The sequence below is a fragment of the Ornithorhynchus anatinus genome, chromosome 18, assembly GCF_004115215.2.
Source record: "Ornithorhynchus anatinus isolate Pmale09 chromosome 18, mOrnAna1.pri.v4, whole genome shotgun sequence".
Classification (NCBI taxonomy): domain Eukaryota; kingdom Metazoa; phylum Chordata; class Mammalia; order Monotremata; family Ornithorhynchidae; genus Ornithorhynchus; species Ornithorhynchus anatinus.
In genome coordinates, this window is record NC_041745.1 from 41,214,339 (window position 1) to 41,231,745 (window position 17,407).

At 48.2% G+C, this 17,407-nt stretch overlaps 1 protein-coding gene across 7 annotated transcripts in view; it reads right to left on the bottom strand.

Annotated features, from left to right (window-relative positions):
- Window positions 1–17,407, bottom strand: part of RAVER2 (ribonucleoprotein, PTB binding 2) — a 44,517-nt gene that overhangs the window by 3,788 nt on the left and 23,322 nt on the right. The window contains exons 4-11 of one of the 7 annotated variants that reach the window (XM_029083437.1): window positions 16,875–17,066; window positions 14,449–14,575; window positions 12,568–12,650; window positions 10,399–10,503; window positions 9,726–9,834; window positions 7,508–7,761; window positions 3,500–3,614; window positions 1,784–1,929 (exon numbers count right to left, since the gene is read on the bottom strand). In XM_029083437.1, coding sequence (XP_028939270.1) covers window positions 1,784–1,929; window positions 3,500–3,614; window positions 7,508–7,761; window positions 9,726–9,834; window positions 10,399–10,503; window positions 12,568–12,650; window positions 14,449–14,575; window positions 16,875–17,066 — 1,131 coding nt within the window. Of the gene's footprint in view, window positions 1–1,783; window positions 1,930–3,499; window positions 3,615–7,507; window positions 7,762–9,725; window positions 9,835–10,398; window positions 10,504–12,567; window positions 12,654–14,448; window positions 14,576–16,874; window positions 17,067–17,407 lie in introns of all 7 variants that reach the window. The other 6 variants (XM_039914614.1, XM_029083440.1, XM_029083439.1 and 3 more) reach the window with 6 other exon arrangements.

Here is a 17,407-nt window from a genome sequence, read left to right on the forward strand (position 1 = left end):
GGCTTTGGATATTTCGTGACTGAACTAATTCTTACTTGACTGCTGTATCTGTGGAAATCTCTGCCTCTGGCCCATGTTTCTAAGAGGCACACCATTAAAAAATTTTTTTTTTTCCCCTCAGAAAGCCTGGTTGTGCCTCAAGATTTGGGATCTGATTTACTGCAGCTGAAAGTGAAAGTGTGTGAAATGTTTCCCAGTTGCCAGAACCCAGTCAGATCCCTCACTTTCAAGCCCCAAATCCGACTGGTGCCAGCATCCATCCTCCCGCAGAGCAGCTCGACTGGAAACAAACCATTGCCATGGAAACGCAGTTGCAAGATCTGCACATTTGGATGTCGTGTTAGCAGGCAAAATTGTGAGTCCCTGTCAGCAAGCTGGTCTATACGAGGGCCTGATGGGCTGAACGCTACACTGAAGCACTTTCTCCAAAAATCAAAGAAACCTATATATGTTACTCAACCATTTACTGATTTACTGAGCGCCTACTGTGTACAGAGCACCGTACTAACCACCGGGGGGGCGGGGAGGAGGCATAATACCCACTTTCCCCTCCAAGCTGTTGGAGCTGGACTCCTCACCTCAGACATCCCAAGCCTCCGACACTTGAGCTTTACCAATCCGGCCTGCAAAGACCCCGAATGATGGGGTGTGGCCCTTCCAAGCCCCAAATCTCCCCCCTCCCCCACCCCCGACTAAGGTCCCTGACCCTTTTTCGCCCCCGACTCGAAATGCGACGCTGAGATCTCTGCCCCAGCTGGGGTGAGCACGCCAGCCTTTCCAACTAGCCTTCTCTAGACCATTCCAGACGGACTCGCGTCTACCCGCTTGCCAGAGACAAGGCAAGGAAAAGTCATTTAGCTGAAGCAGCGTGGCGCAGTGGAAAGAGCACGGGCTTTGGAGTCAGGGCTCATGAGTTCGAATCCCAGCTCTGCCACTTGTCGGCTGTGTGACTGTGGGCGAGTCACTTAACTTCTCTGGGCCTCAGTTCCCTCATCTGTAAAATGGGGATTAAGACCGTGAGCCCCACGTGGGACGACCTGATTCCCCTGTGTCTACCCCAGCGCTTAGAACAGTGCTCTGCACATAGTAAGCGCTTAACAAATACCAACATTATTATTATTATTGTTAGCTCGCGGACTTGGTTGTCCGGCGTGCCCACCCTCCCTTTGGCCGCACCGAATGCCTGAGCGTGATGCTGACACCGCTGCGGCCCGGCCCTCAGCCCGAAGTGAAAACCGCCGCGCCAGCCAGGCCCAGCCCCGGGAACCCGGTTTCCCAGAGTACACCACCCATTTCCACCGTTTCTTTCGCGTCTCCTGATGATCCCTTCTTCTCCTTCCAGTCCCCAGACCTGACTCCCTGTTGAGATCTCCCCCGGCCCCGCGACGCACCCTGGCCTCTGCCCGTGGAAGCCTGGGAAGCGGCTCTGTAGTCACCCGAGCGCCGGCCAGGTTTTTGCACGGCCTTGCTTGGTGGAGGGCATGTTTCTGGCCTCCCACCATTGTGCCGCCTTAGGCGTGTTTATTTATACTTGTCCTGGAGCGCAAGTTCAAGTCTCCCCGACTTCCCGGACAGAGCACGCCCCCCTCCTTCCCCCTGCAGACTTGACCACATCATCCCGAGCTCTGAGAGGTCAGGGGGCAGACTGTCTCTCTGCCCGGCAGCAAGCCTCGGCGTGTAGGGCTTAATATAGGGGCCGCACCTGTGCCCGATAACTAGGAACCGGATGGGACGTCCAACCCTCCCCACTGACCCGCTGACAGACCCGCTCACAGCTCCTTACCGGGGCATAATCTCCAAACTGCTGGGAATAATGCAGGTAGTTCTCCAGGGCCTGCTGGGAAGGAGCTCCCTGAGAGAAGGCGGCATCCAATAGGCCTTTGGAAATTCCCAGCTGCTGCAGAGGGCTGGTTTTACTGGCACCGGGGGCTGGAAACAAGAGCACAAGGGCTCACTTGACGGAGAAAGGAGGTGTGGCCCACCCACCGCAAGGCCTGACTCAGAGCTAGGAAAGACTTTCGGGAATTATCCCAAAAACCGACTAACCCTAAACATCCCCTCGGGGATAACGTGAATAACATCCCCTCGGGGATAACGTGAATTTGACTATGCCGATAGAAAAACTGCAGTTCTGACCGTCGACCACACTTGAACTCGCTCTCCTCCCTCAGCCGTCAATCCTGGGAGGGGCAACGCTGCATCTGACCGATGCCCGTTGTCACAAGGGAGAACGTAGGTCGGAGCCGGAAGCTTCGTTTAATGTCTCCTGATGATCACTGCTTTTCATTTCTGAAGTAAAAATCGGGCTGAAGAGCCTCATCACTTTGGAATTCACGATAATTTGGACTGGGGCTTTACTATTAGAATCCTACAGATCTAACACATATTGCCAAATCCGGGCTGAGAAAATGGTTACACCGGGGGGAGAAGGGCTATGGACTGAGGAGTGGGAGGGAGGGACGGGAGGAGGGAATGTTGGGGGGGCGGTAAAAATTTTGAGGTGAACAAGGGAGTTGGGCGGAGAAGAGAGAAGGGAAGGAGAGTGGGTCAGCGTATGGCTGCCGACCAGAGTTTTCAAATCTTACCCTTGCTTGGGGAGAGCAGAGGACAGAGGAGAGGGTAGGTGTGAGGAGAAAGGCTTTGGTGGTGGAGAAAATAGCAGCACTTAAGGAAGGGCAGAGAGTCAGAAGATGGCAGAGAGTCAGAGCTTGCAAACATTACTGGACTCCCCGCTCACCTTCGCCTGGGGGACGTGGGGTGGGGAGAGAGGGGGTGTGTGAGAGGAAAAAATGGAAGGAGAGAAAGAGAGTGAGCAACAGAAGAAAAAGGGAGGACGGGCTCTTTCTCTCCGCCTCAGGGCTCCTATCACCCGGCTTCCTTCTGCTCCCATACCACGTTGGAGAGAAAAAGCAACCCCCTGCCTAGTGAGCCGTTTCTTCCTTCCTGAGGGTGAGCCACCAACCTATAACCCTCAGACCGATTTGGTGAGAGTGGGACACTCGGCTAAGAGAGACCATGAAGACCCTGAGGCGGCATGGCCTAGTGGCAAGAGCCTGGATTTGGGAGTCAGATGATGTGGGATTCTAATCCCGACTCCGCCACTTGTCTGCTCTGTGACCTTGGGCGAGTCACTTCACGTCTCTGGGCCTCAGTTACCTCATCCACAGAATGGAAATCAAGACTTAGAGCCCCATGTGGGACAGGTTCCGTGGCCATCCCGATTACCTTTATCTACCCCAGCTCTTAGAACAGTCCTTGGCACCGAGGAAGCGCTTTGTACTGTACTTTCCCAGGCGCTGAGAACAGTGCTCCGCACACGGTAAGCGCCTTAATAAATACGATCGAAAGAATGAGTGAACGAATACCATTACTATGAAAGACGCTTCTCTCATTTAGACTGACCGTCCAGTCAGGCAACTCTCCGGGTCTCTCCCATGCCCCCCATTCTAAATAGGTTCGATATCGGGGTAAGCCAGTCCGGGGGCGGGGGGTGACTTACGCGGCAGGCAGGCACCAGGCAGCACGCTGGCCAGGTTCAAGTACGGATTCGTACTGAGGCGGATTTCTCGTGGAGGTTCTCCCAACAGCGAAGACTGGTTTATGCAGGGAATCTGCTAAAAGCCAGGAAACACGGTCTTACCAACTCACATGGGAAAAGTCCCAAATAATGAAGCGAAAGAGACGCTCGTGACTTCTCAAGGCGGAGCCAGCTCCATCTTGTTGGGTGAAATCTCTCTGGACACATATATGAAATTCCCAAGCAAGGGCCAATTACTGCTCATCTTTAACAGTCACTTCTCTCATTCAAAAATCGCCACTGAAACCTGTGGTCCCTGTGGCAGGATTCCAAGCCCCCCGAGGGGGAAGGATGGTGCCCAACTGACGATCTTGTGCTTCCTCAATGCTTGGTACAGTGCTTTGGTACCTAGTGAGTGCTTAAACACCGCAATCATCAAAATCACTATTCATAATAACAACAATGTTGGTATTTATGTGCCAAGCACTGTTCTAAGCACTGGGGAAGATACAGGGTAATCATGTTGTCCCACGTGAGGCTCACAGTCTTAACCCCCATTTTACAGATGAGGTAACTGAGGCACAGAGAAGTTAAGTGACTTGCCCAAGGTCATACAGATGACAGGTGGCAGAGCCAGGATTAGAACCCATGACCCCTGACTCCTAGGCCCGTGCTCTTTCCACTGAGCCACACGCTGCTTCAAGTTTTCAATGAACTAAAGGAACGGGTCATACATGGTTTAACCACAAGTTCAACTACTCAAAAGTCCTGTTCTCGCTTGAGCAAAAAATGCCAGCCACTCGATCGTATTTAGTGAGCACTTATGGTATGCAGAACATGGTACTAAGTGCTTGGGAGAGTACAATATAACAATAAACAGACACGTTCCCTGCCCGCAATGACTACTGAAAGTGCGTAGAGTCTTTCCTCAATTCTTACTCTCTCATACCAAACCAGAGCCCACCAACTGAGGGTGAGAAAGAAGTCTGGGAAATGGGTTTTCCTGGCCTGATATAGACAAGGGAAAACCTGATGGTACCATCGCTGGCCCCACGTCAGGTGGACATATTTGAAAGCGAACAGATATCTATCTCAGAGACCTTTCCTAACTTGCTTGAGTAGGTGGACCTATTTCAAGGGCTCTGAATTTTTATTTCATTTTTTGTATTTAATGAGCGCTTACTGTACCCTGCTGAAGTGTGAATCACTAGGTTTAGGGAAAACGAGCAAATTTCCTATCCTGTAGAAACAGGTGCCAGAATATTGGCTTCTAAAACCGATGCTGACCTCATTATTAATAAAGCAAAGGCTTTGAGATTTAAAACCAAATACATCTGCAGTAATTTTATCAACCTTTTTGAACCGAGAATTGAGGGCTTTCCGGGAAGAATTCCATGGCCGGCATTTGCATTAAGGAGTAAATTAAAATCAGGACTCTTTCTCGACTTTTCAGAAGCCACTGCTACTTGCGTTGTTTTAGGGGTGATTAGTACTCGTAAGCAGTTCCAGACAGACAGCCTAGAAACTGAAATTCCGAGCCTAAGTATCAACGATCTGCCTTAGACCTCGATTTTGGATCGTGTGTGTCATGGAGCAAGGACTTTATGACCTCGTTCCCTTTTGATGGTCTTCCCCAATAGACCGTACGCTCCTCAGAGGGCAGGGAATGGGTGCCTTGCTACCGCTAAAGTCTTCCGAGGGCTTAATAAGGGGCCTATAACACTCAGGAGACCCTCGGGAAAAACAAAACAAAATTGTTTTGATTTGGATAGGCCAAACAAAGAAATGCTTAAGCGTTAAGAACAGTGTTCTGCACACAGTAAGCGCTCCATTAATACGACTGGATGAATGATTGAATGAAGTGATACAATCCCTGCCCACAGTAATAATTATACCACAATCTTGACTCTCCCCATTTCTGTCTCTTTATTCGCTTTCTCTGGGCTAGTCTCCTTCCCCAAATCTAAAAATCGCAGGGCTCCACCACATTCAAAGCCCTTCTAAAAATCCCACCTTTTGGCTCTCTGGTACTTGTTAAGCGTTTATTCTGTGCCGGGCACTATACTAAGCGCTGGAGTAGAGAGAAGATAATTAGGCTGGACGCAGGTTCTATGCAGCATAGAGCTCACAGTCTGAGAGAGGAGGATTTAATCTCCATTTTCCGATGAGGTCGCTGAGGCACACAGAAGTCAAGTGACCTGCCCTAAGTCACGCAGCAGAAAAGGGGCTGAGCCGGGATTAGGGTACCCGTGCTCTTCTCCTTCTATGACTTTGAGCCCCATGTGAGATGGGGATTGTATCCAATCTGATTATCTTGTATCTGCTTCAGTATCTGACACAGAGTAAATGCTTAATTTGTACAATCACTCTAATAACCCCCTGACCCAGCCTGAGCTGATCTCTAGAACCAAATCCCTGGCTGGGCCCCGCCTTACTGCTGGCTGCGGGGGAGGGTAAGGGCATTGCCTAGGCACCGGGGCATCACCCATGCGCTGCACACCTGGAGGCCGGGCACATAAATTCCTTAAAAACGTTTCAGGGGCAGCCTGCACATTCCTCTCTCTTCAACAGGGAATTTTCCAGGAGAGATTGTGAGCAGGGAACGTGTCTACCAGCTCCGTTATATTGTACTCTCCCAAAGGCTTAGGACAGTGCTTTGCACACAGTAAGCGCTCACTAAATACGATCGATCGATTAGTTAAGCCCCTCTTGCTTTTTCACGTAACCAAAAAGTAAAAAAAAATTAAATTCCAGTTGGCTTGTAAAAGGATGCTACAACTGTGAAGAGGCTGAACAACTGTGAGAATGGAAATCTAGATATAAGACAGAAAAACCTGGGACTATTTAAAATAATCTTTAAAACTTTAAGCTCTACAAATACCACTACCCAGCTAAATTCGGGGGAGTAATCCCACTAACTATTCAAAAGTTACAATTTCCTGAACTATCTAGGAAAGCCCTCCTGGCTCACCTTTAAAATAACAAAGATTTCTGAAGAGGGCATATGGGGCCAGAAATCATCCAAAAGAATAAATGATCACAAATGGAAGTATAATCGGCTGACATTTAAATCATCTTTAAATTAAGTTAGTTACCTTTCTTAAAAGAATCTGAAATCAAGGTAAACAGGGCAATCCAAAAGTCAGTGTACCTTGTGTGGAAAAAATGAAAATTTTCTACAGTGAGCATTTTCCTCTTCACTGTAATAAAAAGGAATGCTGCTCTGAATCCCAAAGAAGTCATCATTTGCTAGATGAGTACACCAATTTGGGATTTCACCTTTCTGCTTTAGACTGACTGACAGTATTATCGCTTTACTTGGAAATTCAGACTGATGAGGATGCGCTCCAAATTCGGTTTCCCATTTATTACTCGATGGCACGCACCGTGAGTCACCTTATTTCTTCTAGTGAAAAAGGGGAATTTAAATGCTGCTTAATGGAAAGAGCCTGGGCTCTGCCACCTGTCTGCTGTGTGACTTTGGGCGAGTCTCTTAACTTCTTGTGCCTCAGTTACCTCATCTGTAAAATGGGGAGTAAAGCTGTGAGCCCTGGTGTACAACTTGATTACCTTGTATCTAGACCGGCGCTTAGTAGTGTCTGGCACATAGTAAGCACTTAGATACTATTAAAAAAAAAAAAAAAAACTGGCTTCTTTTCCCGGCTCTGCCACTTGTCTGCTGTGGGACTTAGGGCAAGTCACTTCACTTCTCTGTGCCTCAGCTCCCTCACTGGCATAACGGGGATTCACCACCCGTTCTCCCTCCTTCTAGGACGGTGAGCCCCATCGAGGCCAGGGATTGTGTCAGACCCCATTACCTTGTATCTGCCTCAGTGCTTGGCTGAAGCGTTTAGTACAGTGCTCTGCCCATGGTAAGTGGTGAATAAATACGCTTGAATGAATGAATGGCCCAAACCCAGTGAGAGCTCAACAGACAGCACTCTCGTTGTTACCGTTAATAAAATCCCAAACCTCACTCGGTTTTCTTACCCCTGAACTCGCCTCGGTGCTTTTTGGCTGGCTGTGCTGCTTGAGGGGTCCCGTCCGGAGGCCTGCCGGGGGAAGGCCGGTAAAGCTCTGGAGATAGGGCTGTGGCGGCCCGGAGCCGGCTCCTTCCGCCGGTCCCGCCGGTTGGTCCTGAGTGCTGGCGGGCAGGGCCGGCCCGACCACGTGCTGGTTTGGAAAGAAGGGAAACGCGCCCATCCCGCCGGAGGCAGCCGTCGGAGGGGAAGCCAGGGTCGGCGCTGCAGCCAATCGGAAATGGGAGAGGGCACGTTCGGTTACACGAGAGCCGGGAGAAGCGAGTCCTTCGCGGTGAGGTCGATTTTTGAGGACGAACACTGAGAAATCTAGTTAGCCCGTGAAGAGCCCCTACATGGGATGGGCGCCCATCTGATTATTTTCTACCTGTCTCAGCGCTTAGCACAATGCTTGGCACACAGAAAGCGCTGAACAAATACCACACTGGGTAGCATGGACAGCCCGGGAGGCGGAAGGTCACGGGTTCTAATCCCAGCGCGGCTCAGTGGAAAGAGCCCGGGCTTGGGAGTCAGAGGTCGTGGGTTCTAATCCCGACTCCGCTGCTTGTCAACTGTGTGACTTTGGGCAAGTCACTTCACTTCTCTGGGCCTCGGTTACCTCATCTGGAAAATGGCGATTAAAACTGTGAGCCCCATGTGGGACAACTTGTTTACCTTGTATCTACCTAGCGCTTAGAAGAGTGCTTGGCACATAGTAAGTGCATAACAAATACCCGATTATTATTAATCCCGGCTTCACCATTTGTCTGCTGTGTGACCTTGGGCAAGTCACTTTACTCCTCTGTGCCTCAGTTACCTCATTTATAAAATGGAGATCGAGACTGTGAACCCACTGTGGGACGGGGACTGTGTCCAACCTGATTTGCTTGTATCCACCCCAGAGCTTAATACAGTGCCTGGTCCATAGTAAGCACTTAACAGATACCACAGGTATTATTATTGTTTTGCAGCTGTCATGGAACGGTTAACCCCTATTGCGAAGGGTAGACGTGGTGGCAGATTTGGAAAAAGCCAATAAATATTAGAGATGGGCGACCACTGCCACGAGTCTTATCATGATGATGAAGCTCTGGATTTTAGGGGGCCATTTTGTTGGTCAGAAGGGGGCTGAAGAAAACTGACAGGCTGATTCCCTCGTGGCCAAAAGATGAGGAGGAAGGGCTTTCCTTTCAAATGAAATTTTACACCTCCATGACACCCATTCACCAGAAAAAGAAAAAAACATTTCCCATATAACTGAGGAGCCCTGTACTCACTACTTAGTACAGGGCCTAGCACATGGTAAGTGCTTAACAAATACCATTATTATTATTATTATTATTATTGAAGGCTTGGAAAGCAATAAAAACTCGGCTAAATTGGTTCCTGTTGCTAAATTCACGTGGTGATGGATTTAGAAATGTTTCATTTGCAAATTTGGCTATGCTAATATTCTGGGGACCTGGGTTCTAATCCCAGCTCTGACACTTGCCAGGTGTGTGAACTTGGGCAGGCCACTTCTCTGTGCCTCAGTTTAAATAACACCAAACAAAAATCTAACGTTGCTGAAAACAGGTTTTCGTACAAATGAGCATTTGTAACATATGCTACAAAAACCTCGCTGATGAATGCAGAAAATGAAGAGCTATAGATATATATTCCCCGTCTTTATGGCCCAATATATTACTTCATAAAATAGGTCGATACGGTTGGAAAATCTCTTTCAGAGTCAGTTAAAATAATAACAATATCAAAAACAACAGCAATTTTGGTATTTAAGTGCTTACTGTATTCCAAGCACTGAACTAAAAACCGGAGTAGATACAGGTTACCCAGATGTCATATGAAGTTCCCAGAGTAAGTTAGGAGGGAAAACACGTATTGACTCTCCATTCTGCAGACGAGGGAACTGAGGCACAGAGAAGTGAAGCAACCTGCCCCAGGCCACGCAGCAGGTAAGTAGAGGAGCCGGGATTAGATCCCAGGGCTTCTGACTCCCAGGCCCAGGCTCTTTCCACTTGGCCACGCTGCCCAAACCCTCAAAGACTGAATCAAAAGTGTTTTCTTCTCAAAAATGCAACCATGCGGTTTTCCCATTTTTCAACAGAACAAGACTCCGACATGCATCTTCTGCCCCTATTTTTCAGAAAACAGCCGTGGCGGCGACCAGCAGTGATGAATTACGGCACCTTTAAGTGATTCCCCGTGATGTCCCAATTCTGCTTTCAGCGGTGTTGGCCCCATGCCCAGGGCGGCCTGCAGGACCGTGGCCGGAGGCTCTCCCAGAAGTCCTGGCTTCTATGAGACAAAAATGGCATTAATGGTGGTAGGTGATTTTGGCCTTTGCCTTAGCTAGTAATCAATCAATCAATCAATCAATCAATCAATCAATCGTATTTATTGAAAGAACAGCGGACTTAGCACTTGGGAGAGTACGGTATAACAAAGTTGGAAGACATGTTCGCTGCCCACAGTGAGCTTACGGTTTAGGGGGGAGACTGTTATTAATGCCAACAAATAATCTATAATAGGTAATTTAAATAGATATAACCTGTAAACACAAGCCTAGATTGACCAATCAGTCCTATTTATTGAGCGCTTCCTGTGGGCAGCGTACTGGGAGAGGACGTTATAACAAACTTGGGAGACATGTTCCCTGCCCATGACGACCTTACAATCTAGAAGGGGAGATGGACATTAATGCAAACAAATAAATTATAGGTATGTATGTAAGAGCTGTGGGAATACAGTAGGGAAGCTCTAGTCAGAAGACCAAACTAAAGACACCCGACGGAGCTGGGAAACGAAGTCGTCCAGGGCCCTTTTGCAAATGAAGGCGGAAGAAAAGCGCTCCTTACTTACACTGTTGCTGGGAAGGCTGTCGATCTTCATCAGCTGCTGCTGAGCCACCTGCAGGTAGCAGAGGTTCTGGAGGAGGAAACGCGAGGAGTTCCCCAGCCCTGACACCTGCCAAATGGAAGGAAAACTCGGCTGGTGAGCAAAACCACCATGGGCTAGCGCAGTATTTATTTCTATTAATGCCTCTCTCCCCCTCCAGACTGGAAGCTCGTCGTGGGCCGGTTCTATTGCTGTATTGCAGTCTTCCAAGCGCTTAGTACAGTGCTATACATACAATAAGCGCTCGATAAATACAACTGGCTGATTACCCACTTGCAAGCGAGAAGCAGCGTGGCCTAGTCGATAGAGCCCAGGTCTGGGAGTCAGAGGACCTGGGTTCTACTCCTGGCTCTGCCACTTACCTCTTGGGGGACCTTGGCTAAATCACTTCACTTCTCTGGGCCTCAGTTCCCTCATCTGCAAAAATGGGGATTCAATAACTGTCCTCCTTCCTACGTAGACTGCGGACCCCATGTGGGACCTTATTATCTCATACCTACCCCTGTGCTCAGTACAGTGCTTGTTTCATAGTACGTGCTTAACGAAAACCACATTTATTAAAAGCATCATTATTAGTCTCAAGCGGCATGGCCTAATGGAAAGAGCAGAGGTCCGGGAGGCAGAAGGCTTGGACTCTAATGCCGGCTTGATTCCTTGCCTACGAGTGACTTCACTTCTCACTGCCTGAGTTTCCTCACCTGTAAAATGGGGATTTAAACATCTGCTTTCTCTCTTTCCTTTATAGGCCCCATGTGGGACAGGGACTGTATCATATTTTGTGTATATCTGTATTTATACCTTGTGCTTAATGTAGTTCTTGGCACATAAAAGTTTAATAAACTCAAGCATTAGTGCTTTTCAGTTAGCTCTGCAACCTCCTTGCCCCTTCTCTATGTGTAAAAATATCACAATATCCAAAGGCCCAATTCTCGTTGCCTTAATTACCTTTGAAAACTTACTTTGAACAGTAACTTTTCCTGGCACCTACTGTTACGAAACCTCACCTCGCAAAGCATGAATGACTCATGGTTTCTTGGAAACGATGCACAAGACATCAAGTCCGTAAGGGGATCAAACTTCCGCAAATGAGTGAACAGTGGGTTCAAGAAAAAATATTTGCACAAAAAGATCTCTAGGCAGAAGTCCCCGTTGTTCCAGAAGCAGCAAAATCCCAATGTCGACCAACACAGTCTCGAGCCTCGGATCATTACTACCTGGAATGCCGAGTGGGGAGTGGAAAATATTCACTGTGCTCAGGGAGGGAGCACAAACAAGGAAACCTTCCAGAGAAATGTCGGTAGCCAAGGGCAAAAGAAAAGTGTACCGAACTTCTATCGATCTCTGCATTCCCCAGAATAAAGCAGGGGTGCTGGGGGGCGGAGGGAGGAGGGGCAGGGGAACCTAGTCTCTTTTTGTCGGTCATTTTTCCTCAGTCATTTTTCCTCAGCCTCGAGGACAGAGAGACGGAGGAGAGGCAGCTGGGATGGGCCCTTCCTTAAACTGCCAAACTTTCCGGGGCCTCTTTCTTCTCTTGAATCCTCTAACTCTAAAGGATTTACTGCATTTTCTTTAGTCATGGGTTAGAAGTGCTCCGTTGGCCTCTGCTGAATAACCCCAGCGGGAGACAAATGGCTGCAACTCAAGGAAAAGGAATCGGCCCGGGGGAGAGGGGAGGGAGGGGAAATAAAAAAAAATCCCGCAGCTGTTTAGTTATTCATTAAATCTGCACGGAGGAGGTCCGGGGCCGAGGGGAGGCGAAGGGCGAGGGGCAAGGAGGAGGGAGGGAATCACAAGATTATGGCTTCCCAGCCCCAGACCTTTATGGTTTTCTCGGCTTTGTGGAGACCAACAGCAGAGTTGATCTCAAATGCCCTCCTACCAATCCTGAGCAGAAAGAGCAAAGGACCTTAGCCTTCTTTTCTCATTAAGGAGGCTCAAGGTGGAAATACTTCAACCCCAACCTAACGCATTAAACTGCACTGCGATTTGTTTCTAAGTGATTTTCCGAGGTGGGGAATATCCATGATAGCAAGCTCTAATTTGACCTCCGCTCATGTCGAGGCTCTGCCTAGAGTTGAGAAACATCACAAACACCAGATTCTCACCAATGCTGTAAAGCGGCTATTTCTATACCTGGTGAATTGGGTTCATCTGTAAAAACGCAGGATTGATTGTGGGATTCATTAGATGTGGTAAACTGTGGGGCACTCCGAGGCCTGCTTCGGGGAAAAAAACAAACAACAAAGTTTAGCTCCAGCTCAATAAAAATAGGATTTTAAAAACAGAGCGAGTAAATTGACTATCAAAATATCAGAAGGTCATTTGTTTCAACTCGTCAGCAAATTCAATAGGACATGAAAGAGTGGCAGAAATGGTATCTGTGGAGTGCAGAGCACTGTAGTAAGCACTTGGGAAAATACAACAGATTTATTGCTAAAAGTCTGGTGGAGAATTACAGAGCTGCAGTTGTTAGATAAACTTTTCAGTCCTCAAACTGCAGAATTCAGGTGATCATCCCAAGAACTTTGGAAAGGCTTCTCATATGAAATTTTAATATATGGTGTCACCCAAGTCTCATGCGACACTCTTTAAAAGCATTACTAATTTAGCAGAATTTTACAGCACTTGGACTAAAAATGAAGAAACTTTTCTTCATTCTAATATTTTAGAGGACATTTCAGAGAACTAACTGTGCTTAAAAAGTGAACACAAAGCCACCCACCTTTCGCGAAAACTGAGTTATCTAAAAAAACATCATTTTAGCCACCAATTTCACTCAATCTCTCCCTAGAGCTGTTGACTGAGTTTCAACTTCTTCCAATTTTCCCTACTCGGTTTCTGAGACGTGGTCAAAAGCTGGGAAGTGACTAGAAGGCTGAATACCAGGGGGGAGAAGCAGCTAGGGTTCCTGCCTAACCTACAGACCGGCTTGCCTCCCTGTGAATGTGTGTTTTAACTCCTTTTGCCAAAAACAGTGATTGGCTTCATCATTCTGGGCAGTGGGAGAGGGGCGGGGAGGGAAGCAAGAGGGGAGGAAGAGGAGGAACAAGAGAAGAAAAAGAAGGCAGGCACTGGGCCCGTGGAATGTAAACAGCAAATTTGCCTCTCGAGGACATTACTTCCTTGCCTCTTCCTCCTCCTCTGGCGGGGGCCCCGCTCTTGCGTTCCCACAAACCCACTTGGCTCCTTTTCAATCCAAGTCTTGGCCCAAGCTATCCCTCGTCTCTCCCTTTGGATGAAACGCTCATTCTGCTCTTGTTCTAAAGTATAAGTCGTGGCACTTTCTCTACGAATCCTTCTTAGGGAAGTGGGCCTGACATCGACCTCATTCGCTTTCAATACTCACACATATGATACGACTTTCATAGTCCACGACAGGGAAAGTCAAATATAAATGCTTAGGCAAAATGCAGGCATTTCTCAGCCTCGGCACTGTATTTTGGAATGTGGTGCAGTTGTGTGTATGCTGTGTCCTTGGGCGGGTGAGTTAATGTCCTCTGCAGAACAGGGGAGAGAGACCTTCTTGCTATCCTTGCTCTGTTAATACCTGAGCCAGTGTACAAATCCCTCTCAAATGAAGCATTAAATTGAGAAGTTTAGACCTCTTTAACACTTACTCAATACCAAAAAAATTCAACTAGGCAATATATGGGACTTCTGTACCTCCTCTCCACAAATGAATCATGATAGAATGCTTCCCAGTCTCTAGACTGTAAGCTCGTTGTGGCAAGGAACGGAGTCTATAGGCTCTTTTTGAATTGTACTCTCCCAAGCCCTCAGTACAGTGCTCTGCACACAATAAGCGCTCAATAAATACCACTGAGGATGATGAATGCCCAAAGCACCATTTTACGATCCTGGAAAATGTGACTCTTTTCTTTTTGGCTTTCTATTTAGCAACACCGAGCTCAATAAAAAGCTCCAAAGAAAAGGATATATTTTCCCTGTCAGAGCAATTCAATCAGCACCATATTTAGAAAGCCTTGGGCCCCCTTATTCCCATGAGACACCCACCTGGTTTACCAGCACATCCACGTAACTGGGGTTGAAGCAAAATCTGCAACATGGCAGGATTATTTAAACTCTTCATGATCTGTATTGGGTTTGGTTCTGGAAGTAAACCCTTCTGATTATTGAGCATCTTAAACGAACCCAGAAAGAGGAAACATTAGAACCGGGAAGATGGAAGCTCTAAGAACCAGTCCTCGTTCGGGAAGTGCTTGTAGATCCTCCTCTGCTTGGACTGGAATGATCCCTGCCATTCCGGGCATCCGCTCCCTCCCTGTGGATCCCGATCAGTCCGTGGATACCAGGGATTCCCGGTGGGCTATGCTGACTTTGCAGGAGCCCAGTCTTCAAGGACTGCAGATACTAAGTCAGATCCAGACCGGGGCGGCATCGGAGCGGACCTGACCTAGCGCGGTACAAGTCCATGTCCGTCCAGAAGCTGCCCATCCCGCCCCAAACCCAGCAGCCCCGAGGGTCCTCCCTCCGGAATCTGAGAGGGACCATCTAAAAATCATAATTACGGAACTTGTTAAGCGCTCACTAGGTGCCGAGCACTGTTCTAAGTCCCGGGGTGGATACAAGTCGAACAGGTTGGACACAGTCCCTGTCCCACAGGGGGCTCACATTCTTAATCTCCATTTTCCTGACGAGGTGACTGAGACCCAGAGAAGTGAAGTGACTTGCCCAAGGTCACAGAGCAGACACTTGGTAGAGCTGGGATTAGAATCCAGGTCCTTCTGACTCCCAGGCCCTTGCTGTGCACGTAAGCCATGCTGTGAGCCTCACGTGGGACAACCTGATGACCCTGTATCTCCCCCATGCTTAGAACAGTGCTCTGCACATAGTAAGCGCTTAACAAATACCAACGTTATTATGCTGCTTCCTCCTCCACGCACATGCTCTATCCAAGTTAAGCCACATCTCTGCCTCAGCCAGCTCCACCTTTGACCCCCTGCCTCCCGGAAATTCTGGGGGACCCGGGACTCTGGGGGGATGTGTGCCGTCTTCTACACCAGCTAGGCACCGCCCGCCCCCATAAACTCTGACCTCTTTTAGGGCACGTGACCTCAAGATTCAGGAAGTCGGCACAAAATTAAACGGTTATATGTTAGGCTTCGGGGTGATCTAAAGCTTTCCCAACAGGTAAACCTAGCCCAGGGTCAAGCATTTTGCCTAATGGTCCTGTAAGTGATAAAATCAAGATTAAGAAAATAACACAGCAATTTGTTTGAACACCTGTGGCAAACAGGCATCTGATGAGATGCACATACTTTAACTGTATTCCCACTCTTTGGTTGGGAAGGTTTAGGTAATCAGAAATCTTTCCCAGATCTTCCCTACTCCATTATTTCCCTTGTTCTGTACTCTAAGGGTCCGTCCCCGACTCTGCTAGGCTGACAGATCCTTGAGGGCAGGGACTGCGTGTTCTAATTCTGATGTACTCTCCCAAAAACTTAACACAGTGCTCTGCACGTGGTAGGTGCTCATTAAAGGCTACTGATTCATACCCTGGTCGGCACTCTCAATTTGTTCCGTGAAAATAAAGTGCCAGGCAAACGACAGCTAAACAAAATTTGGCTTCTCTTAAGACATAACGTCAGATGCGTCCCTTAAGACTGTGAGCCCCACGTGGGACACGGACTGTGTCCAACCTGATGAGCTTGTATTCAGCCTGGCACTTAGTACCGTGCACGGCATAGGGAAAACGCTTAACAAATACCATTACCAAAATTCATACAGTCTCCAGATAAAAAAAAAAGAAAAAGATCGAGGCAATACAAATATCTTTTTAAGAATGACAAAAGTCACAGTAGAGTTACACAACGGACAGGTAAATGAGAACGATTGATTCGGAAAGATTTGCGATTAAGACTGCTCATAAGCCAATACAGGTCAGAATTTTCCAAGCGTTTCCTTTCACATCCCTTTCCGTGAAAAGGCACCGTGGGTTCATGGATCTGCCATTACCTACACTAAAAAGATGTCAAATGAGTTTTCATCACTCCATCGGTCAAAATCCGTCCAAGTGAGGGGAAGAAAAGCTAGACCCTGCCTGAAAGGTCATTACAGGTCGAGAACACGTCAGCTAATTCTGTTGTACTGTACTCCCTCAAGCGCTTAGTACAGTGCTCTGCACATAGTAAGCACTCAGTAAATACTACTGGTCGACTGAAGCACGTCTCCCCTCTCAAACTCGTGGGCAGAAGACAACGTGTCTACCAACCCTGTGATATTGTACTCTCCCAAGCACTTAGTACACAAGGTTCTGCACTCAGTAAGTGCTCAATAAATACAACTGATTGACTGACTGGGGTTCGCTCTCCGAGTGAGACAGCGATCAACAGTAGTTAAAGCCCTGGGAGATAGAAGACTAAGAAAAGAGTGTTTCGACAGGGTTGGCTGCTTTAACGCTAGAGAGGGAACCCCCTTACCATTTGCTGGGCCGCTATCAACGCTGCCAACGTGCTTCTCCCCGGTGACCCTGGGGCACAGAAGGCCACGCGGACTTTGGTTCCCTGGATGGTCATGCCGTGGGTCGCTCGTTGCACCTCCTCGGCCTGCTCGGCGGTATCGTATTCGACCACGGCAAAGCCGCCAACGTAGGAGCCCTCGTCCTGCGCAAACTGGTAGCACACACGGTACGTTAGAAGGGAACTCTTCCCCGTTCAATCCATCCATGCTATTTGTTAAGCGCTTACCGCGTGGAGGGTGCTGTACTAAGCTCTTGGGCGAGAACAATTCCATGGAATTTGCAGACACGTTCCCCGCCTATAACGAGCTTACAGTCTAGAGGAACTGGATGTTCCCGGGGAAACGTTCCCTGAGAAATATTCCTTTCCTTCCAGGTGTCCCCTTTTCATTCATTCAAGCGTATTCAGTGGTATTTATTAAGTGCTTACTGTGTGCAGAGCACTGAACACTTGACCACCTCAGTGCCCCCGTATCAAGTCTGCACTTATGCGGT